Source organism: Chanos chanos, chromosome 14 (assembly GCF_902362185.1).
Source record: "Chanos chanos chromosome 14, fChaCha1.1, whole genome shotgun sequence".
Classification (NCBI taxonomy): domain Eukaryota; kingdom Metazoa; phylum Chordata; class Actinopteri; order Gonorynchiformes; family Chanidae; genus Chanos; species Chanos chanos.
The window spans coordinates 6,614,468-6,633,229 of NC_044508.1; the positions used below are offsets into that span (position 1 = coordinate 6,614,468).

Here is an 18,762-nt window from a genome sequence, read left to right on the forward strand (position 1 = left end):
GATCTATTCTATTCATTCTCAGACACATTCAGTCTACACAAGAAACATAGAGTAGAAGACATAGAAGACCCGGTATGTTATGTTTCTACTTCTGTTTTTCCAAACACCATTTTGACACCACCTGTGTTTCCAGACACTTTTTTGATGAGCTGAGGATTTCGGGTCACAACGTAAGAAAACAGTTAACATAACATAGCACAGGTTGTCTGCTCACGGACCAAGGCAGTGCTGAGTGGAAACGTTGCACCTTTGAGTTTTAATGATCAGGTTAAAGCTGCCAACATTGACCTAAACAAGCCGAGCAGATTAGATCATTTGGCTGTGAATAGGAAGTGATGACATGCCAACCATTTGAAGTCAGACTCTTCACTGACTTTTAAAATGGGGAAAAACTGCAAACTTTGAACTCATAAATTACAAAGGAGGGGACAATTTTACATGAAATGTCAATTTTACTGCTTTCTTGTCCATCCGTCCTGCTCATGGGGTCACTCGTGGGTGTGTTGACGGATAAAGAAACCAGAAAGAGACGCTGGAGTCAGGGACAAGTGGGGGTGTGGAAGCTGAATTGTTTCCTGGTGGTAGCATCCATCCCATCATGCATTTCATTCACATCCTGCCAGGTGTTTTTGCCCCTGCGCCGATGATCTGCCACGTCGGTGAACACGGACTGGCGTCTCCTGAAGTCAGGTGATATATTGGGCGCGCTTTCGGTCTCCATCTACGGAAATGCAGCAGCGATGGAAATTTAATACGTATTCATAATGTGGACAGTAATAACTTTGGACTTGGATGGTTGACTGAATACTTCTACTACCTCTAATCCTATTAACAACAATAGTTTGTAAAATGGTCACCAGTAATAATAACTTTGTTTGTACAGCATCTTTCATAAAAAGGAGCTCAATGGGTCTTCTCAGAACACTAGAAGATGAGAGGTATTTAAGGAGTTACGTTAAAGTAATGAAAATGCAGCGGCTCAGTGACTAAAGGATGAAATTTGTTATTTTGATTTAAGAGAAATCATTTCAGTTTTATATGAACATTTTCATATGAACATTTTCTATGAACATTCTCTTCAAAATATATTATAAAGTATGGTGCTTGGTTGGATCTTCTGGGTACCTTTCACTGAGCATTGTGAACAAGAATCTGAAAATATTATAGTTTTCTCTTAATGAAAAGCTATTGTGACCTATTTTGTTTCAGTTTGGTTACACAGTCTTTAACTTCTCAGAGAGCTTCAGGACATTTAGCACATAAGAATTAAGCAATATGTATATTAAACCAGCTATCAGGACTTATACTGTGTTCAGTAAACGCATTATGAATGGTACGTGAAGTATCAAGGATGCATTTACACATGAGAAGGATATTCATTACATAAAAATGATAAACATTATTTTGTTCTCTGTGGAACCAGATGATGCTGTGTCATGTGCATTGGTAATATGCAAATGTCTTGCCCTTTAGCTGTCAATATGACTTCTTTGTCCCTAGAAAACAGCCTTTGTTATCCATATGAATATTATTCGTGGAGATTTCATTGAGCCTTAATCTCTATCTCCATTTCCTGCTTGAAATGTGGGGTGACTTTCTGAGAGAGCTGAAATTTTTTCAAATGTGAAGCGTATGAGGACCTTGCAGGCCTTGAAGCATAAACTGCTATGTTTCGGACACCAGAGCATCCTACTGCGGGGAATTACCGTGCCATATTGCGCACATGGAAGCAGTTTAGATGAGGAAACAGCGTGTGGTACATAACAAAGAGTCCTACAATCTTACGCAACAGTAAAAATAAATAAACAGCTTAAATGCATCAGCTGGACTGATTCATCATCGTTCAATTATTGAACTTCCATTTGTGAATATAGCCAGCGTTGCATTACTTAAAATAATGTTGTAGCTTAACGGTCAAAGAGCCAACCGTGTTAGAGATCATGAAGACTGACCAATATATTTAATTGTGTTCTTCATACAGTCCTCAAACACTCGAGATGTTATCATTTCTTTTTTTTTTCCTGTTTATCAGTTCAGTTGGATGGCATTGTCCCCCAGGGCACGACAGCTGTGCACCTCATGTTTGGGTCTAGAACTAAGAACATTCTCTACATCTCTTTCATATCCTCTTTTGAATATGAAAATAAATTAACAAATTATGTTTTACTCACTACATCTTTGGGGGCGTCCTTTTGAGGCTGGTAATCCGACGTATACGTGGTACGGAAGTCCCTAAAATATTAAATACACAGCAAACAAACAAGCAAAGACTTTGAGAAGTAACAGCGTTAAAATGTGAAAGTCCTCAAGTGACATTCAGACTGTGGAGAGAATCCCCAGGGTCCGGTGTCCAGAGAGAGGGAGGTGATCTGATTGACTAATTAATAAGGTAATAAGAGCTAGGACATATCTGTCTCTTGTTCAGTGTTTATCTGTATGTGTCCAATTTTATTCCCATGAGGTTATTGGAGACCGGGAACACCGAAGCCCCCAGAGAGATGGAAGCTGAAAAGATGTGAGACTATTGCTCCTAACATGTTGTTGTGACGTGCTTGTCGGTTTCTTAGTTTGTTTTGTTCATGCTCTTTTCCATGTCTCCACAATACAAGAGCATTAGTTCCTCAGTTTCTGTAAAACTTCTTCTTCATAATCTCTGTTTGCCCAAAGTCAATGAAACGTACATTGTTATTACTCCAAATGAAGAAAAGGAAGTACCATAAAATTGCTAGATAATTGTTGCCAGTACTGTACAGACTAATTATGGTTCTTTTAAAGCTTTGCTGACCTGCAGGATGAAATTAACGTTGTAATGTTTACTTTAAAAAGTATGATAAGTTTAGGTTATTAGTATTTTTTCCCCCCTTAAATCTTTTAGAACAGAACCTCAACAGTTTATGCATTATCCTCAAATGCCTTATGTCGTTTTCCTGGAACTTTACTTCAGCTATAAAATCTGCCTGACCTCGTGTGCCCTGTTATTTGTTGAAAAGGACATAAAGAAAGGGCCTGTCAGGGGAACATTCAAATTCTCCATGCTCTCTGCAGGATCAGAGGTCGATAAAACGTCTTGAAAATGAAACCAGCACGGTTCCTACAGTATCAGGAAATCTATGCCTCATTTTTTCCACATGCCTACTTTAAATGACTTGTATGCTCTTTTCCTTTTTTTTTTTTTTTTTGTTCATGCTGGTACTTTGGAAAGTTATGCCAAATGGGTTAGAGCTACACTAAAGCAACCACGCAGTGGGTGACCATGTTACTGCAGTACATATTCCAGGGTCCTAGAGCACAGAAGATCTGTTGGTTATTGTTTTCACCAACCACAATGTGTCTTTTGTTGGCTGAGGAGTGTGAACACCTGTTTTCCCAAGTATGATTATGAACTGAGGTTTTGAAGGCTCCAAGTTTCCAGATCCCGAAGACCAGAGCTGAACACGTTTGTGATAATGTCAAATTATGTTATTAAGAATTTAAGTGATAATGTTTTCTCCTCATTCACTTGTACTGTCCAAATCTAACGAATCAGTGATGAGGTTAGAATTCTCTGACGGAATCTAGGTCAAGAGTGCCTAAATCCAGTCCTGCAGGGCCAGGATCCTTGTGCTTTTTTAAATCAATCAACCGACGTGCTTTCTGATTGGCTGAGCAGTTCACATACCTTCTTCCCCAGTACAAATCAGCCTCTTATCAAGAGGCAAGAAGACAACAGCAAGCGACCTTCCAGGACTAGACTTACACATTCCTGATCTGGCTGTTCTACTCAATCTTTTTTTTTCCATGTGATTTATATAGGTGATATTATGAATGAATAACAACATAATAATGCTATGTCACAATCAAAGGCCAATGATTTATGTCTACCATCACAAAACTGTAACTTGAACAAATTCTCCAAGAAATCACCACTAAAAATAACCATTAGATCACCTTAACCCAACCACCAGAACAATTTAAACCAATATTTGTGTGAGAACACAGAGACTGGGGACACATCTCCCTCTTCTGGTAGCAGACATGACCCAGGTAAGTGGAATTCCACACTGACACACTGACTTCAAGCTTGCACCGGTCCCCTGGTTTAATCAAAAACTATATCACGGATAACAATGAATTAGTGAAGCAAATAATGAAGGGAAAGGATCAGCTTTTATAAATGCAACACTAAAGATGCATCAGCCTCTCACATCTAATTTAGAATATTTTCAAAAGATACAAAAATTAACAGAGGACAGTGAAGTTCGAAAGTGAATTTCTAAACTAATCTAAACTGAAAGTTAACTGAAAACTCTTTATCAAATATAGTGATCCCACTTTAGCTTACTTATCTGGTAAACAGTGACAAATCTGTTTTTTTTCTGATCTTTTTTTTTTTCTCCTTACATGTTGTTGTGGCCAGGTCCATGGCGAGGTAATACAGAACGTGACTGCCCTGTTTCCCTACAAACAGAAAATGTTGCATTTTAACAGCGACATTATGAAACAAAAGCCCCTATTTTTTGTTGACTAATTCTGAAATGAATCACATACTGACATAAGCACTCATATGGTGGTGACAACTACAATTCAGCACTTTCTGCTACTGCGTCTGAGGGTATGTATACAGTGGCGTGTGGAAAAGCACATAGGTTAGATTAAATTTTTAGGGGATTTAACTCATATATTTAACTTTGTGGAGTCATCAAATTAAGGGGCTCTAATGGTTTAAAAAGAATCAGTGAGTTTGAATTCAAAAGGCAAATTGCACAGGTGTATCACTTATGCATCATAATACAGATAAAACATTATTTAACTAACAGTGGGCTAACCTGTCAAAGACCAAATTCCGGAAATTATCTGCCCGCACCATTGATCGAGGTGTTTCTCTGATTTCATACTGTTTCTTTAAAAGATATTGGGACATCTGAGTTTCTGTTGTGGTGCTCCAACTCTAAAAGTGTTCGAAAATATTGCTGCATATTAAAAAAAAATTGAAAGTTAAAACACAAAGAGAAAAATAGCATTTGTATGAAACTCACCGTTTCCACGCAAGTCCCAAAATGATTATAAGTTGATTTGTGTAATGTTCTTTTTCCGGGTGGACAGGCTGTGAAATCATAATCTTTGGGTTCTGCCTCTCTGTTCTTGTGCCTTGAAGCCCGAGAGTAAAGGAAGAAAAAAATATTATCAAATGTGTCTGAGGAATTTTAGGGTTTTATATTTAGCCTACTTACCAATTTGAAATTAGTGTTGGTCGGCTGTAATACATCTTTATTATGCGTCTATAGAGTTACAGTTTAATAAGAGGCATCGCCCTCTTATAGAAATTACAAACTTTTCAGAGGCGAAAAGTTCGTAGTTTAATGGGAGGTGAAATTGTTACGTTCCAATACTACATTGTGAATCAATATCGCGCTTTGGAACTTGATAGTACAACAATGTTGCTAATGACGCGTTACTGTTGCCAAATTACGCATGCGTAAAATCCATGAAATTTCCCGGATGAGGTTGAGTCACCCATCTCCTACGTCACTTGGATGCTCTGAAAATGGCTGAGTCGGAAGAGGAGGTGGATGTCTTGGTTCAGAGAGTTGTGAAAGATATCAATAACGCGTTTAAGAGAAACCCGAACATGTATGTATACTTCTGACTACTTACATTAATCACACAATTGTGAGCTGATGACATTTGCTTATGTTTGTAATCATAGGCAAAATCATAGCGCGTTGCTAGCCAGCTAATATTGAAAACAGGCTTATCCAACTTGCGCAGCTAGCTAGCCACCTAACCTGCTTGCCAACGCAGGTAGCCTGCTAGCTTTACGGTCATTTTAGCTATATGGCTAAATTAATTTAGCTGCCATGCTAATAGATTCCATTTTAGACTAAACAACTTTATGTACCCAAGGCTACTCATGAAAGTGTAAAATTAGGCACTGAACTGTTCGTAGGCGCGGAAAGTTTTATTAAGAACTTAAGCAGTTGCCGAAAGTGACACTGAGATGGCTAGGCGGCTGTGCAGCCGTTGCGAATTTTTTTTCCGTCTAAGGTCTTTTAGCATTACATTTTTGTAAATTTTTTAATTGCAACGTGGAGTAAAACCGAGCTGTTTGAAGCTTACGCTTTGCATAAGCTTGTTCCAAGATGATATGTGCTGAACTAACTTCCACCGGTACCCGGCTTTTAAGTGGCGTTGCTTATATGCAGCTAACTGTAGCCGCTGATCTCTGTGAGTCGTTGTGTTTACTGTCATAGCTCAGAAACAAGTGGCTTACTAAATATCAGATGACTGAATGGATTGTTTTGGCTACAAATAAAGCGCTTGTCGACCTAGTTTAATGTGCTCTTTTAATTCTCTAAAATTTCCACAAGAAATAAATAAATAAATAGACTCATGTAGAAGACGAATTGACCTCATTTTACAAACTTTCGACAACGTTTAGTGTAAATTCTCTTAAATTTCACATCATTATTGTATGATATTTGTTGTGATGTAATTACTAACAGTTAAGAATTCCCAATCAAAAGTGTCTTGAGGAATATGCACATTTTATGTTTTAGTGTTGAACAGAGTGTTTTGTGTCACCATGCCCTTTACAGCCTTGTATCAGCACTTAATATTTCACAGGTAAACTTGGGTTATATAATGCTGCGCCTGCCAACCTTCCCTGTGAGAGCAGTAGACCTGTTTTTGTAGTCGCTTTTGAGGGTGTGTTGACCTGTAAAATTTTGCTGACCCATGTCTGTGGTGTCGTCTTGAAGGTTAATGTCCTGTCCCATAGGTTGTGTCTCACCTTTTTTTTTTCACTCGTTTCTTCAATGCCTCAGCAAAAAAAAAGAAAAAAAAAAAGATGTGTCTCTACAGTTCGCCCATGTAAGCTTCATTGCCTGGTACACGGAGGATTATTTAAAGACTGGCAAAAACAGCTTTTCTTTCCCTCACGCAGCTGGGGGGAAAATTGAATGCTGATGCTGTACGTTTTTGTGCTGGGAACCTAAAACCTGAAGGAGAGGACATGTCAATGTTATCAAGTCATGAAACGATTACACAGGAAGGCGGAGAGCCTGAGGTCACGTCGTGGAAAGCTGATGTTATATCCGGCCTCTGCGTGAGGTTTCAGAGGCTTCGTTTGTAACTTCATTGTCCTCTTCTCCCTCACTTATTACCGTCTTCCTTTTCAGCGATGAGATTGGCCTCATTCCGTGTCCGGAAGCCAGGTACAACCGGAGTCCCATCGTTCTAGTGGAGAATAAGCTGGGAGTGGAAAGCTGGTGTGTCAAGTTTCTCCTCCCTTACGTTCACAACAAGCTTTTGCTCTACAGACAGCGTAAGCAGTGGCTGGACAGGGAAGGTGAGACGTCTTTATTGGGTTGCCTTAACTCAGTTAGGTATTGCTATAAAGGAGGTTGCGAGATTAAGTTAGATCATACTAAAATAGTATAACTTGATCCAGTTTGTTCATTCTAAAAAGGAAGTACAGCATAACCCAGTTATAAAGTCGCAAAAATAGCCCCTGCGTGAATTCGTTTAGTTTGTATCGGAATAATACGGTAGTCTTCCATCAGCTCATACCGAAATAGCAGAGGTGTTGGAGAGACCCAGACGGTGGAGGCGAAGAGTCACAGTGTTCCTTTGTATTTAAGGAGTCTGCATTAGCAGCAGGGATGTGAATAAATAGATGAAGTGTGAATTAATCAGCTGATATTTCTTTCCCCCCCCCCCCGCCCCTGTCACTTAGCATTGGTAGATATCACATGCACATTGCTGCTCTTAAACCCTGATTTCACCACCGCCTGGAATGTCAGGTACAGTAGCACATTGTCTTGGTCTACTCTTTCAGTGAATCACACACATACAAAAAAATGACATTCACACTTTGTCAAAAAACATTCATTTCTCCTGCCCAATTGTCCAGTTAAATAATTCGCATTATATTCGTGTGTGATTAAAATGATTTTCTTCCTTGTGTTCTTTAGGAAGGAGCTTCTGCAGTGTGGAGTACTGTCTCCGGAGAAGGATCTTTACCTGGGAAAACTTGCCCTGACCAAGTACCCCAAAAGTCCAGAGACATGGATTCACAGGTTAGTCACGTCAGTCCGGCTTAAAAAAAAAACAGGAAGTACCCATATACCCAGAATATTCTCACTGCATTTAAGATGACCAGGGACCGATAAATGCAGGGGCACTTGGTCTGTTTCACCGGATGTCACATTGCCCTAAATACATGTCGCATGAATGCAGCAGAACTCATTCATTAGAACTACGCAATGAAAATAACGCGTGCTTCCGGAACATTCTCAGCGACTGGTTTCAATATTTAAAGAGCGCAGCGGCCCAAAGCTGACATGCCCTATTTTACTTCACCTAGGAAATAACATGACTTAACCCTAAACAAATTCAAATACACTAGCTTTGTCTCCCTTTTTTTTTTTTTTGCATCCCTTTTATTTGTTTAGGAAGCAGTGCTAGACATGGTGGCAGGAAACAGTGTCTAGAACGTTGAAGAACTGAGCCAGGCTGTGCAATTCTGAATACAAATTTGACTGAAGTAAGCTTGCCGTTTTAAAAGCGTGATGGCATTCTGTTTCTCACCCTGTTATTTTCTGTTTGACATGCATCCAGTGTAGACGGCTTGAAGTGACAAGAGATCACAGGGTTTTGTTTTTTTTTTCTGCGTTCTGTTGTTATTCTCTTCTGGCTCAGAGAGAGAAGCAGCCAAAGTATCAGAGCGCCTTAACTTTTCATTATGTGTTTGGCTTACTTTGTCGGATGAGAGAGATTTTTCTCCTCAGCCTAAATTAGCTACCCATATCACTCCAGAGAGAGAAGTAATGACTGTGTTGTCACAGCTTCCTCTATTATAAATGGGAAACATTGTGAACTTTTTTTTTTTTTGGTAAACCATTAATTCAGTACTGGAGGCGTGTTTAACAACTTATTCTGTGATGAAAAGTTGTCATGTTTTGACAGCACGGAAGCTGCCTTTTTTCACCTGCATTTCGGCGGAATTAAACCTGTGACTTCTGAAAAGTTCTTGGAAAATCAGACTGATAATGGGGGAAAAAGTACCTGTGTGTGTGTGTGTGTCTTACCTAATGAGCCGTGAGGTTCTGTCAGCGCTTACAGTGCCACCTTGAGCGTAAGGTTGGAATCGCAGGTTAATTCTGTAGCGGGTCAGGCAGTGAGAAGTCATTGCTGCACTGGTAAAGATGGCGTGCATTGAGTCTCTGTGTGTGTTCCCTCTGCAACCACTCTGTGTGGATTTTCCCAGGCGCTGGGTACTCCAGTGGCTTCAGAAAGAGTGCTGCCCCCACTGGGCGGAGAGGAAAGAGCCTACGGAAGGCACGCACGGCAACGCAGAGAGGACGCATCAGAACGAGAGGCTGCAGAGAGCTGTGCAGGACGAGATGAGAGTCTGTGCAGACGCAGCCGGTCGTTACCCCAGCAACTACAACGCTTGGTCCCACCGCATCTGGGTACTGCAGAACATGGCCCAAGACAGTCTGAAGGTAGCGTTGTGCACGCCAGCAGACTTAAACCTTAACACGTGGTTTCACATCAAACGCCAAAACGTCACATGTCATGTCTTAAAAGGCTGTATTAAATGTAAACGAGTCTTTTTTTTTTTTTTAGACACAGAGTGGCTACACACAGGCCAAGTGAATTTATAAATGAGTCTTTGTTGAACACCCGTGTGTCCTGTTGATTGCATTTAGGAGTTGTAGAATGCTATCTTTGTGTAGCGGCACCAATGCCAGCGTACATGTGAGCACTATACATGCTGCAGATGTAAATAGACACACATTTAAATATTTGTGTAAACAGATTATGATGAATATGATAAAGCTGTGTGGTTACATGAGTCATTGCTAATAGTGGGGGAAAAAAACAATGCATGGAGGATAAACGGAAAATATTTCTTGTTTGTTTAGTTTGACTGATGAGGTTTTGTTTTTGTTTTTTAATCGCGCATGCATTACGTTTTATTCATCGTGCATCACTGTGTCGTTCCCCTCTGTTATTTTGTTTGTTTGTTTATTTTTCGCCCGTCGGGTTTTTGTCATTACGCCAGAGTCTGCCGCCGCGGCTCAGTTTTGTCGGCTGTTCGTCTCGTTTGTTTGTTGATTGCTTATCCGTCCAAACAGGGAGGGGCTAAGAGCTGTTTGGGGCGGAGTCTGTCTGTGGGATTGGTTCTGTAGCAGGTCACTCAGAAGAGGGAGTGTGTGAGGCTTTTGTATTGGTGCTGCAACATTTCCAGAGGTGTGATTGGTTGCTCATTGTTGGTCATTAAAAAGAATCCTCCTCTCCTGGTTGGCATCAGTGATGCAGCCCTGTCCAGCCACTGCTTAAGAGGTTGAATCCTGGATGACTTTAAAGAGAACTTCTAAGATGATTTCATAACTGATCTCTGTGTCCCAATTCATTTCTTAGTAGGTCAGGGAAAAAAAACACTCAAGCAAATGTTCCAGGGCAGCGAGAACGCCTAAGCGCGTGGACAAAATCGAGCCACTTAATTTACCGATCAGAAGAGCAATGGTCTTGATTCTAATGGGTCATTCGCGTGAGGTTATTTTAAGATGAATTTGGTAACAGTGAGTCAGTAACGTCATCGTCTTGTGTCTGTGAGGAAAGTTATAATATGTCTCTTTTTGCAGCTCTGAGAATGACAGGCTGTTGCCAGTTCATCATTTTAAGACAGCACTTAGCCGATTGCCTTCATTTTCTCTTGTTGTTTCTCCTTGGATTTCAGCATACTGTTCAAGATAGATATGACTATCCATATGCACTTGATGATTTTTTTTTTTTTTTTTAGATTTGTTTTGCTTTATTAATATTTAAGTCAGTCCAACGGTGTTTTGCTGTTCCAAGTTTTTTCCAAGTTTTTGCTGTTCCCCTCTGGGTACCTGGGGAAAAAAAAAAAGGTTTTCTGTAGCCTTTAGCATGGTGGTGCTGAGGCCTTCTCCTGCAGATTCACACTCCTGTCGGATTGTACCCTACGGGCCTAAACTCACACACCTGATTCTAAGACTCAGAGATCAGACACGCTGAAGACTTTGATAAGATGAATGAGGCTCCTTAGCCAGAGGAGGGGATAAAATCCTCTCGGGGGGTGTGGGGTATTCCCTAAAGAGAAACTGCCTAACATTGCTTTAGCCTGTGTAGAAATTCATAGCACACACAGAAATCATCAGCCCTGCTAAAGAAGGGGCTAGTGTTGTGTTTATTTGATGACGCGTGAAACGCTAATAAATTTGGCACCAAGTCCAACTGCGCGGCTTTGGTCTGTGTGTGTGTGTGTAAAAATGGGGATCGATTTAATTTTACTGCACGGTTTTATCCAAGTTGTGCCGCGGTTGGCATCCCTGGTTATCCATTAAGTCCCCTAAGTATTCCCTTCACACAACAGCCAGTTCGGTCTAGGGGAGCGAGTCTGGCACACACCACCTCCATTACGTTCTGCACCCTGGCCAAGTCACTCGCCCAAGGGAACGCAGCTAGTCACGTTCCCCAGAGCCAGCGACGGTCGCCAAGCGTGGCACAGCGGGGAACCAAAGCACGGCCGTCAGGTGTAGAACACAGCTCGTGTCTGGAGATAAAAATCTCTGGCCTTTTTTTTTTTGTTTTTTCCCCTTTTCCTATAGGTGCTACACGATGAACTGTCCTCCACCAGGCTGTGGGTGTCCATGCACGTGTCCGATCACAGCGGCTTCCACTACCGGCAGTTTCTGCTAAACGCTCTGGTCAAAGAGCTGAGCGTCGCCAGGGAGAGGGTGACGCATTTGTCGGGATCCGACCCTCACCGCCCCCGGCAGCAGCAGCCCAACGGGGATGGCACAGCGTCACCTACTGAAGATCACCCCTGGGCTGCCATTCCTCAGCTGTTTCACGAAGAGATGGAGCTCTGCACTGACCTGATTGAGTCCTACCCTGGACACGAGACACTGTGGTGTCACAGGTGAGTTAGGGTTCCACGAGTGCGTCCCGTGTTCCGCCAGAGCCTTCCGTGTTCCGTGTTCTGACAGCGTGTTCCGTGACTCTGTCTCAGTCCATCATAGAAATTATTCTCCAGTCAGTGATTCATAGCTTGACTCACAAGAGGTCGTGATGTTTTGGAGTTGCAGTCTGACAGAAAATGTACAATACACTTTTTAAGACGTTTTATTTTTCAGTCTGAAAACCTTGGTGATATTTTTTTTTTTTTGCATTTCCATATTGTAAGTGGGTGATGATGTTGTCTGTGTAACCAGGATCTCACCAGTAGTAACTATGGAGACAAATATGCAAATTATCTTGTGACGATAACATGATTACTGAAAGGCATTGGATCAAATTTTTTTTTGCCTTGTTGAGACTAAAAAGGCAGCACATGTTCCAGGAGCGGTTCAGCGGTGAGTTTGAAGGGTGCAGTGTGTCTGTGGTTTGTCCTTGACCAACTCCTTAGGGGTCCTGATGTTTTTGTTAGGCCGAGTTATTGTTTGATGGATGAGCCTGCTTTGCAGAGCGAGTTGCTCACTGAAGAGGAGGATGAACACCCCAGCCGCGCACATACACACACACACACACACACACACTCTCCCCCACCTTCCACCCCCCCAACCCCTGTGGCCCAGAACCAGCTGTTCTGTGACCAGTGTGTAAAGCTCCACGGCTGCAGAGAGGGGCGGGAGGGAGGGAGGGAGGGAGGGGTATTGGTAATAGAAAAATCTCTATATAGCAACAGATGTGACAGATAGAGCGCGGCTCAGGAGGAGAGACGACTTGTGAAGACTAAAAGGAGGATTAAAGCCGGAGAATACTAATGATTATCCTTTTGTGAATTACATTGTCTTTCTCTCGAGACTCTTACACTAACACACTGATTGTGTTTTAAATCCCATTACCGCTAACCCACAATCTTCCGTTACACTCTGCTTATTTTTGTCAGATACATTAAATAGCGTTCTGTTCAGTTTTGACTTTGCTTGTTTATGGTTTTTGATTAGTTCTTGTTTTTGTTTTTTTTTTCTTTACGTTTGAAGCCCTATGAGCGCACTGGAGACTCACTCTCTTTCCCTTCCACTCTACAGACGGCACGTCTTTTATCTGTGGCATCACTGGAAGAGAGAAAACGCCCAGGGATCAGCTCGCCTGACACCGAGCGTCAATCACACCGACCCGCTGCTCGGCGGAGCCCTGGTCAGTCCGGCGGGCGAAGCCAAAAACATCCAGGCCATGGACGTGGACTGCACGCCGGACGCCAGCAAAAACGGGGGCTACACGCAGGACACCAAGCGGCTGAAACGAGGCCCTCTGCCTCCTTACCCGGGACTGTCCTCCGAGCACTCGTTCATCTCCAGAATCCTGGACGACCGCCGAAGTCCAGAGCAAATCCGATTCGCTGCCGCCTATAAGAAATGGCTGGACACTGTGGTCGGTCAGTAGCTTCAGGAAACACTCTGCCCAACAGGAGTTGGGGCCTCTGTGATAGGTCATTTGTTTGTTTGTTTGTTTGTTGGTTTTGTTTGTTTTGGTCCCACCCCCAACTCAGTTTGGCCCCGCCTTTGAGAATGGCTGGACTCCAAATGTGCGAATCGTTTCCCTTCACAATGGAAATCCATGGCTGGTCTCTACAGAGCACGGCTCATTACGCTCGGCCCAGTGCAGCGGCCGCTTTAGTTCAGGTACTTAATATCTCAGGTCCGTTTCAACACAATGTACTTTATTTAGGAGTTTTTATTGAAGGTGTGTTTTTCGTTTGTTCGTTTTGTTTCATACAGTCATTTGTTTTATTTTCCTTATTTTTTTTCTTTTTTTTTCCTTTAAGGTCTTCCATAAAAGGACTTCAGTGTATTGTCATATGACTGCCTTTACTTGTACCTTTTTTTTTTTTTCCTTTTTGTGCGTGTATGAGAGAGAGAGTGTGTGTGTGTGTGTGTGTGTGTGTGTGTGCGTGTGAAGACTTTTAGAGCTTAAGAGTTACACTGACCCAGTTCCTGTTTTTTTTTTTTTTTTTGGTTTTTTTTTTTCCAGTAATCCAGAACAGTTGGGCGTTGGATGCCTGTAAACATATAAACAACTCCTCTGTGAACGTTTGATTTGAATTACAACAGACACACACAGAAATATCCATATGTTATTGTTACATACAGTAACTCATCTGCACAGCCATCATCAGAGAACTACTCAGTAGTAACTGAGCAACTTTGACAGTATCGGTCAAAAGACCGGTTTGCCTCAATATTTCTACGACCTTTTTTCTGTAAAGGAAGGGGGAAAAAAACTGTCAGCCGAGGGACTGGGGGACTGGCTTGGCTCAACGTTTGGGTTGCATATGGTTGTGAGAAAGGTTTAAAGAGTAGACATTCGACTACAAAAGGCCGTAAAAAGCACATTCACTGTATTAATCAATGAACAAAGGTCCAGTCCAAACCGCATGTGCAGGTCATTTGGATGAAATTTGGAGGAAACTGAGACTCTTAAATTAAGCTCAGCATCAAAGCACAACCTATGTGACTCGACCATTCTAGCAGCAGATTTGTCTTTTCCTAATGACGTGGGTTTCCATTCTGAAGGGGAATTTAAGTTATATATACACCCCCCACCCCCCAAAGTTGTGCACGACTGTCTTTTTATCCCTGACTAGGGAGCCAGGTGTGTGTGGCTGGTTCGACTTACTCTCTAAACTAGCCTACTCGATGAGGTCACACCATTTTTGTTTGTTTGTTTGTTTGTTTGTTTGTTTCACCTAGAGACCTGACATAACCACTGCTGCTTCTCAAGAAACACTATTTTCAACTTTAGATTGTATTTATGCAAAGGAAATGTAAGTAAAGTACAATGGTAGCTTTAACCATTCACTGTTTCTTTGGTGTGTCATTTTGAAAACAGATGAACATTTGAAATCCAGTCCCAGTTTATTTAGCGCTATAGAAGAACAGTGTTCCTCTGAGACACTTCTGAAACAGATTTTGAAACTAAAACTGATCGGTAAATCACTTAACTAATAGGTTTAGAGTAGTCAACACCATAACTGTTAATCTGACCATGTTAGAAATGGTCTCACATAGTATTTCATGTTAAGGTTTCTTTACCTTCTATCCGATTTCACAGCGTAGCTGAAATAATTTAAATTAAGGTTGTTGTTTTTTTTGACACTCAATTCCTGTCTGTAAGCATATCTATAGCTAACATATAGCCTACATAAAGGGGAACAGACAAAAGTATCTTTTTCTCAAAGAGGTCTGGCTCCTTTTGTAGTAATTTGTACAGTTGCACATCTTAACAGTGTTATTTTACTAAAAAATACTTACTTACCAATGGTATTGCTTTAAAAATGAAGAGATTTTAAGGAAATGTTAAGCTTGGGGCTTTGCAGTGTGTCTGTACAAGTCTTATGTCTTTATTGAAGTATCTAACAACCCTGGTGCTTGGAGAGAGTGGCCGTAGGTTTTTTATGTTTTTTGTTTTTGTTTTTCTTTTGTGTTTGTTTTTTTTTTTTGTTTTTTGGTTGGTTGGTTGGTCGGTTTTTTTTGAAGGTTGGGAGTTGCCAGTTTTCTTGGCTTTGGTGTGGATCTGTTCTTGTTACTGGTCGGTGAATAAAACTCCATTTGCAATAAAAAAAAACCAGTGCTTCCAGCACGTCTGTATCAGTGCTAACAGGTCAATGCTCTAAAAAGCGCTGAACGTTCAGATCCAGTGTACTGGTTTCCACCTGCCAACGAGGAGTCAAACCAAATCAGCTCCAGTCACGGCAGGTTTTAAATGAATTTTAATTTGTTTGTCAGTGGAGAACATATATATTTAACATGTACCGCATAGCCAAATGTTTTAAAACTGGTTGCCTTTTATCGTGTTCCTATTATAAAATGAAAAGTGAGTCGCTTTGTACTTCAGTGTTTTTCTACCTGCGCTTACGTTAGATTGACGTTCAGTCATCGGTCAGTTAATCGTATGAAGCACACACACAAACGTAGGCTACGCACCATATATACCGTAATCCTCTCATAGAGACCATATACTCCAACACACACATACACAAACAAAAGGCTCTAAGACGACAACTGGTACATATTCAATTGTCTCAAGAAAATCAGAAGCAGTCTGTCTCTTCTGTAGTTGGCATAACTATTTTCCACTTGGTATCTGTTTGACACTGCAGTAGTTCAACGCATTGCTACTGAGCACGGCTGAACCCGCGTCATAGCCTGTTAAAGCTGTTGACAGTGTTATTCTACACATTCAAAGACTGTTCACTGAATGGATCATTTCACAGAAACCTGAAGAAGCATTAGTGTATGGTGATGGCATGAGTGAGCTCGGCGTTTGAGTTTCAGATCGAGCAGAATTTGCAGGATCCATTTTAACACGTCTCCGTTACTTTCGTTAACCTAGTTTGACTTCTTGGATGACTAACGGACGATGGAGTGCAGGAACCATTTGCATCGTCTTGAATCTCGAGTACACGGTCAGCTGGGGTGGGGTGTTTGCCATTAACAACTGACATAACAGGTTCTGAATATCACATAGGCCACGCTACTTTGAACGCAGAACGTGAGAGCACATAGCTATGACGATTTTCTGAGAGGCCGAACATTTGCGTTTTGGTGTGCTATCTTGGTATCAAATCTCAGAGATGTCTCATTGAGTTTTTACTGTTGAATGTGATGGCTGTTTTTACGAAGGACTTACTTCTTTTCGTGCGTGTTGTCTTTGTTTAGGGCTTCCATACACACTCCAATCTGTGTTCTGCTTAATTTAGTAAAGCTATGTAATAACCTTGGCATTCTTCAAATGTATTGGTTTGTGTTGCATTAATATGCATAAAAGGACACTTTAATATCAGCGTTTAAATATTATTTTGTGCTCTGTGTATCATGTCATTTGTTGAAGGAATCTCAATGTGTGTTTGTTTTAGCGACACTGTAACGCAAATCATCAGTGAAGAATATGAAACAGCCGACACATCTATGCAGAAACATAGTCATTAAGCTCAACAAGCTTTCAAAAGCATGAAATGTAGCTTTGGGTTTGCCTTTTTTTTTTTTTTTTTTATTTGTTATGCATCGTTTGGGTCAGGGGAAAGCAAAGCCACCTCCTGTTGGACCACAGTGTGAACAAAATTTGTTCCATACTCTTAGCACACCTGATTCGGACAATCAAGGTTCTGATGGGCAACCTGAATCAAAGAGTCAGGTGCGCTTGTGTCCAGGGCTGGAACAAAATTCTGCTGGGATATGATTCCACAGGAGAAGAAACTTGCTCGCTCCTGGTTTAGATTAATTTAGATGAGGTACTGTAGGTTCTTTCAAACTGTTATAGCTACTATTTATAGCATATTTCATTCATTAATGACTTATATTTATTTGTAGAATAATAAGAGCTGTATTCACTGTAACTGTTCTGTTCTTTTCTGTTTACCTACCATGTGAAATAAAAGCTCATCTGAAAACCTACGCATGTCGTGTTTCAGTTTCTATCTTTACTCATTTTGTCACTACTCATAGCATAAAACTGTGAACGTTCAAGATCGTATTTCATTCAGGACACTCAGGATAGAGGGAAAACTTGCTTTGCTCCTAGGATACAGTTACAAGAGAGATTAGGAGAGTCTGTACCCTCCAAAACCTGAGTAATCTGTCATAATGAAATTTCAGACACGGCAAGCAAGAGCAGAATTCAGGGAGAGATCTGGGACGAGGCCCTAGCAAGGGGATCTTAAGCACCACAAAATGTCTCACTTTTGCACAGCTGCTTCCTATTCGTAAACCCTCTTCAACTATATATCACAGGCCCTCGTAACTGCTGTTTAAACTGCTGAAGCAGTGTCGGGCCGGTCGGATACAGCCCCCTTATAATAATGGTCTAAATGAACTATTCCAAAAGATTCAGTTGTTCACAGCAAAAACCACCAGTCTTTGAATGTGGTAGGCTAAATTTAGTAGTTTGGATCTGACATAATCTGCTCCTCAGTCCCCCAATAAGAACGAGATGCATTCAGAAATTCTGTGAGGACATGGTACAAAGTAGGCCCGTTTTCATTATATGTACATATTGTATTTATATCACCAGAAAAGGTGAAAGTCATGGGCTAAAACATGATTTTGCTCTTGACGTGAGAGCACAGGCAGTTGTTTCCAAGATCAATATGGATACTAAATATTGTGTCAATGAGCTGTAATTAGAGATGAAGATATGATATTTCAGGGTTTAGAGAGGATTTCAAAACGTAACACCACAACAGATGGCGCAGCCTCGTTCTGTGGTTGAGTGTGAATGATCTCAGTTCAGTTTATTCAGAATTTAGACCAATGCATCCTTAACGAAAAGGATCCGTGTGTTTCATGTATGTCTAATCACGGACAGAATAATTACAATTGGTCGTGTGTTTGTGGTTTTCATAATAACTGATAAATCCATACTGATGTGCGACTTCGGGAAGCCACGCGTACCAAGAGGTTTAACGGTATCACAATCGCTCGGGCATGAGGACTTATCAAGTGACAATTTAGGAAGTGCCTCAAAATTATGAGAAAAAATACTCAATCCTCGTATGCACAACTACTAACCTGAGAGCGATATGAAACTTTGATTGTAGCGATAAGTAAACAAACCCGCATTGAACGATGTCTCCCATTCAGAAATCCATAACGCATTGTTTAATTCTGCCTCTGATGTCACGTTGGTGGCGAAGGGAGGAGCTGTGTTCGGAAACAGACCGACAGCCGTCGCACAGAGTGAAAAACAGGAAAGATGGTGGAACCAGACGGAACGGGTGTACCGTTAGGTTGCTGAAAAACTGCCAGGAAA

At 41.3% G+C, this 18,762-nt stretch overlaps 2 protein-coding genes across 2 annotated transcripts; one reads left to right on the top strand and one right to left on the bottom strand.

Moving 5' to 3' along the window:
- Positions 1-538: 538 nt before the first annotated feature.
- LOC115827888 (protein C9orf135-like) lies at positions 539-5,245 on the bottom strand. The gene is made up of 6 exons (XM_030791791.1): positions 5,211-5,245; positions 5,016-5,127; positions 4,806-4,927; positions 4,381-4,437; positions 2,172-2,232; positions 539-721 (listed from the first exon to the last, which is right to left on the bottom strand). Exons 1-6 carry the CDS (start codon positions 5,243-5,245, stop codon positions 539-541), a joined length of 570 nt encoding a protein of 189 aa, XP_030647651.1.
- Positions 5,246-5,521: 276 nt separating this feature from the next.
- ptar1 (protein prenyltransferase alpha subunit repeat containing 1) lies at positions 5,522-13,398 on the top strand. The gene is made up of 7 exons (XM_030791837.1): positions 5,522-5,610; positions 7,158-7,327; positions 7,715-7,781; positions 7,953-8,057; positions 9,248-9,485; positions 11,619-11,932; positions 13,044-13,398. Exons 1-7 carry the CDS (start codon positions 5,525-5,527, stop codon positions 13,396-13,398), a joined length of 1,335 nt encoding a protein of 444 aa, XP_030647697.1. The 5' UTR covers positions 5,522-5,524.
- Positions 13,399-18,762: the final 5,364 nt, after the last annotated feature.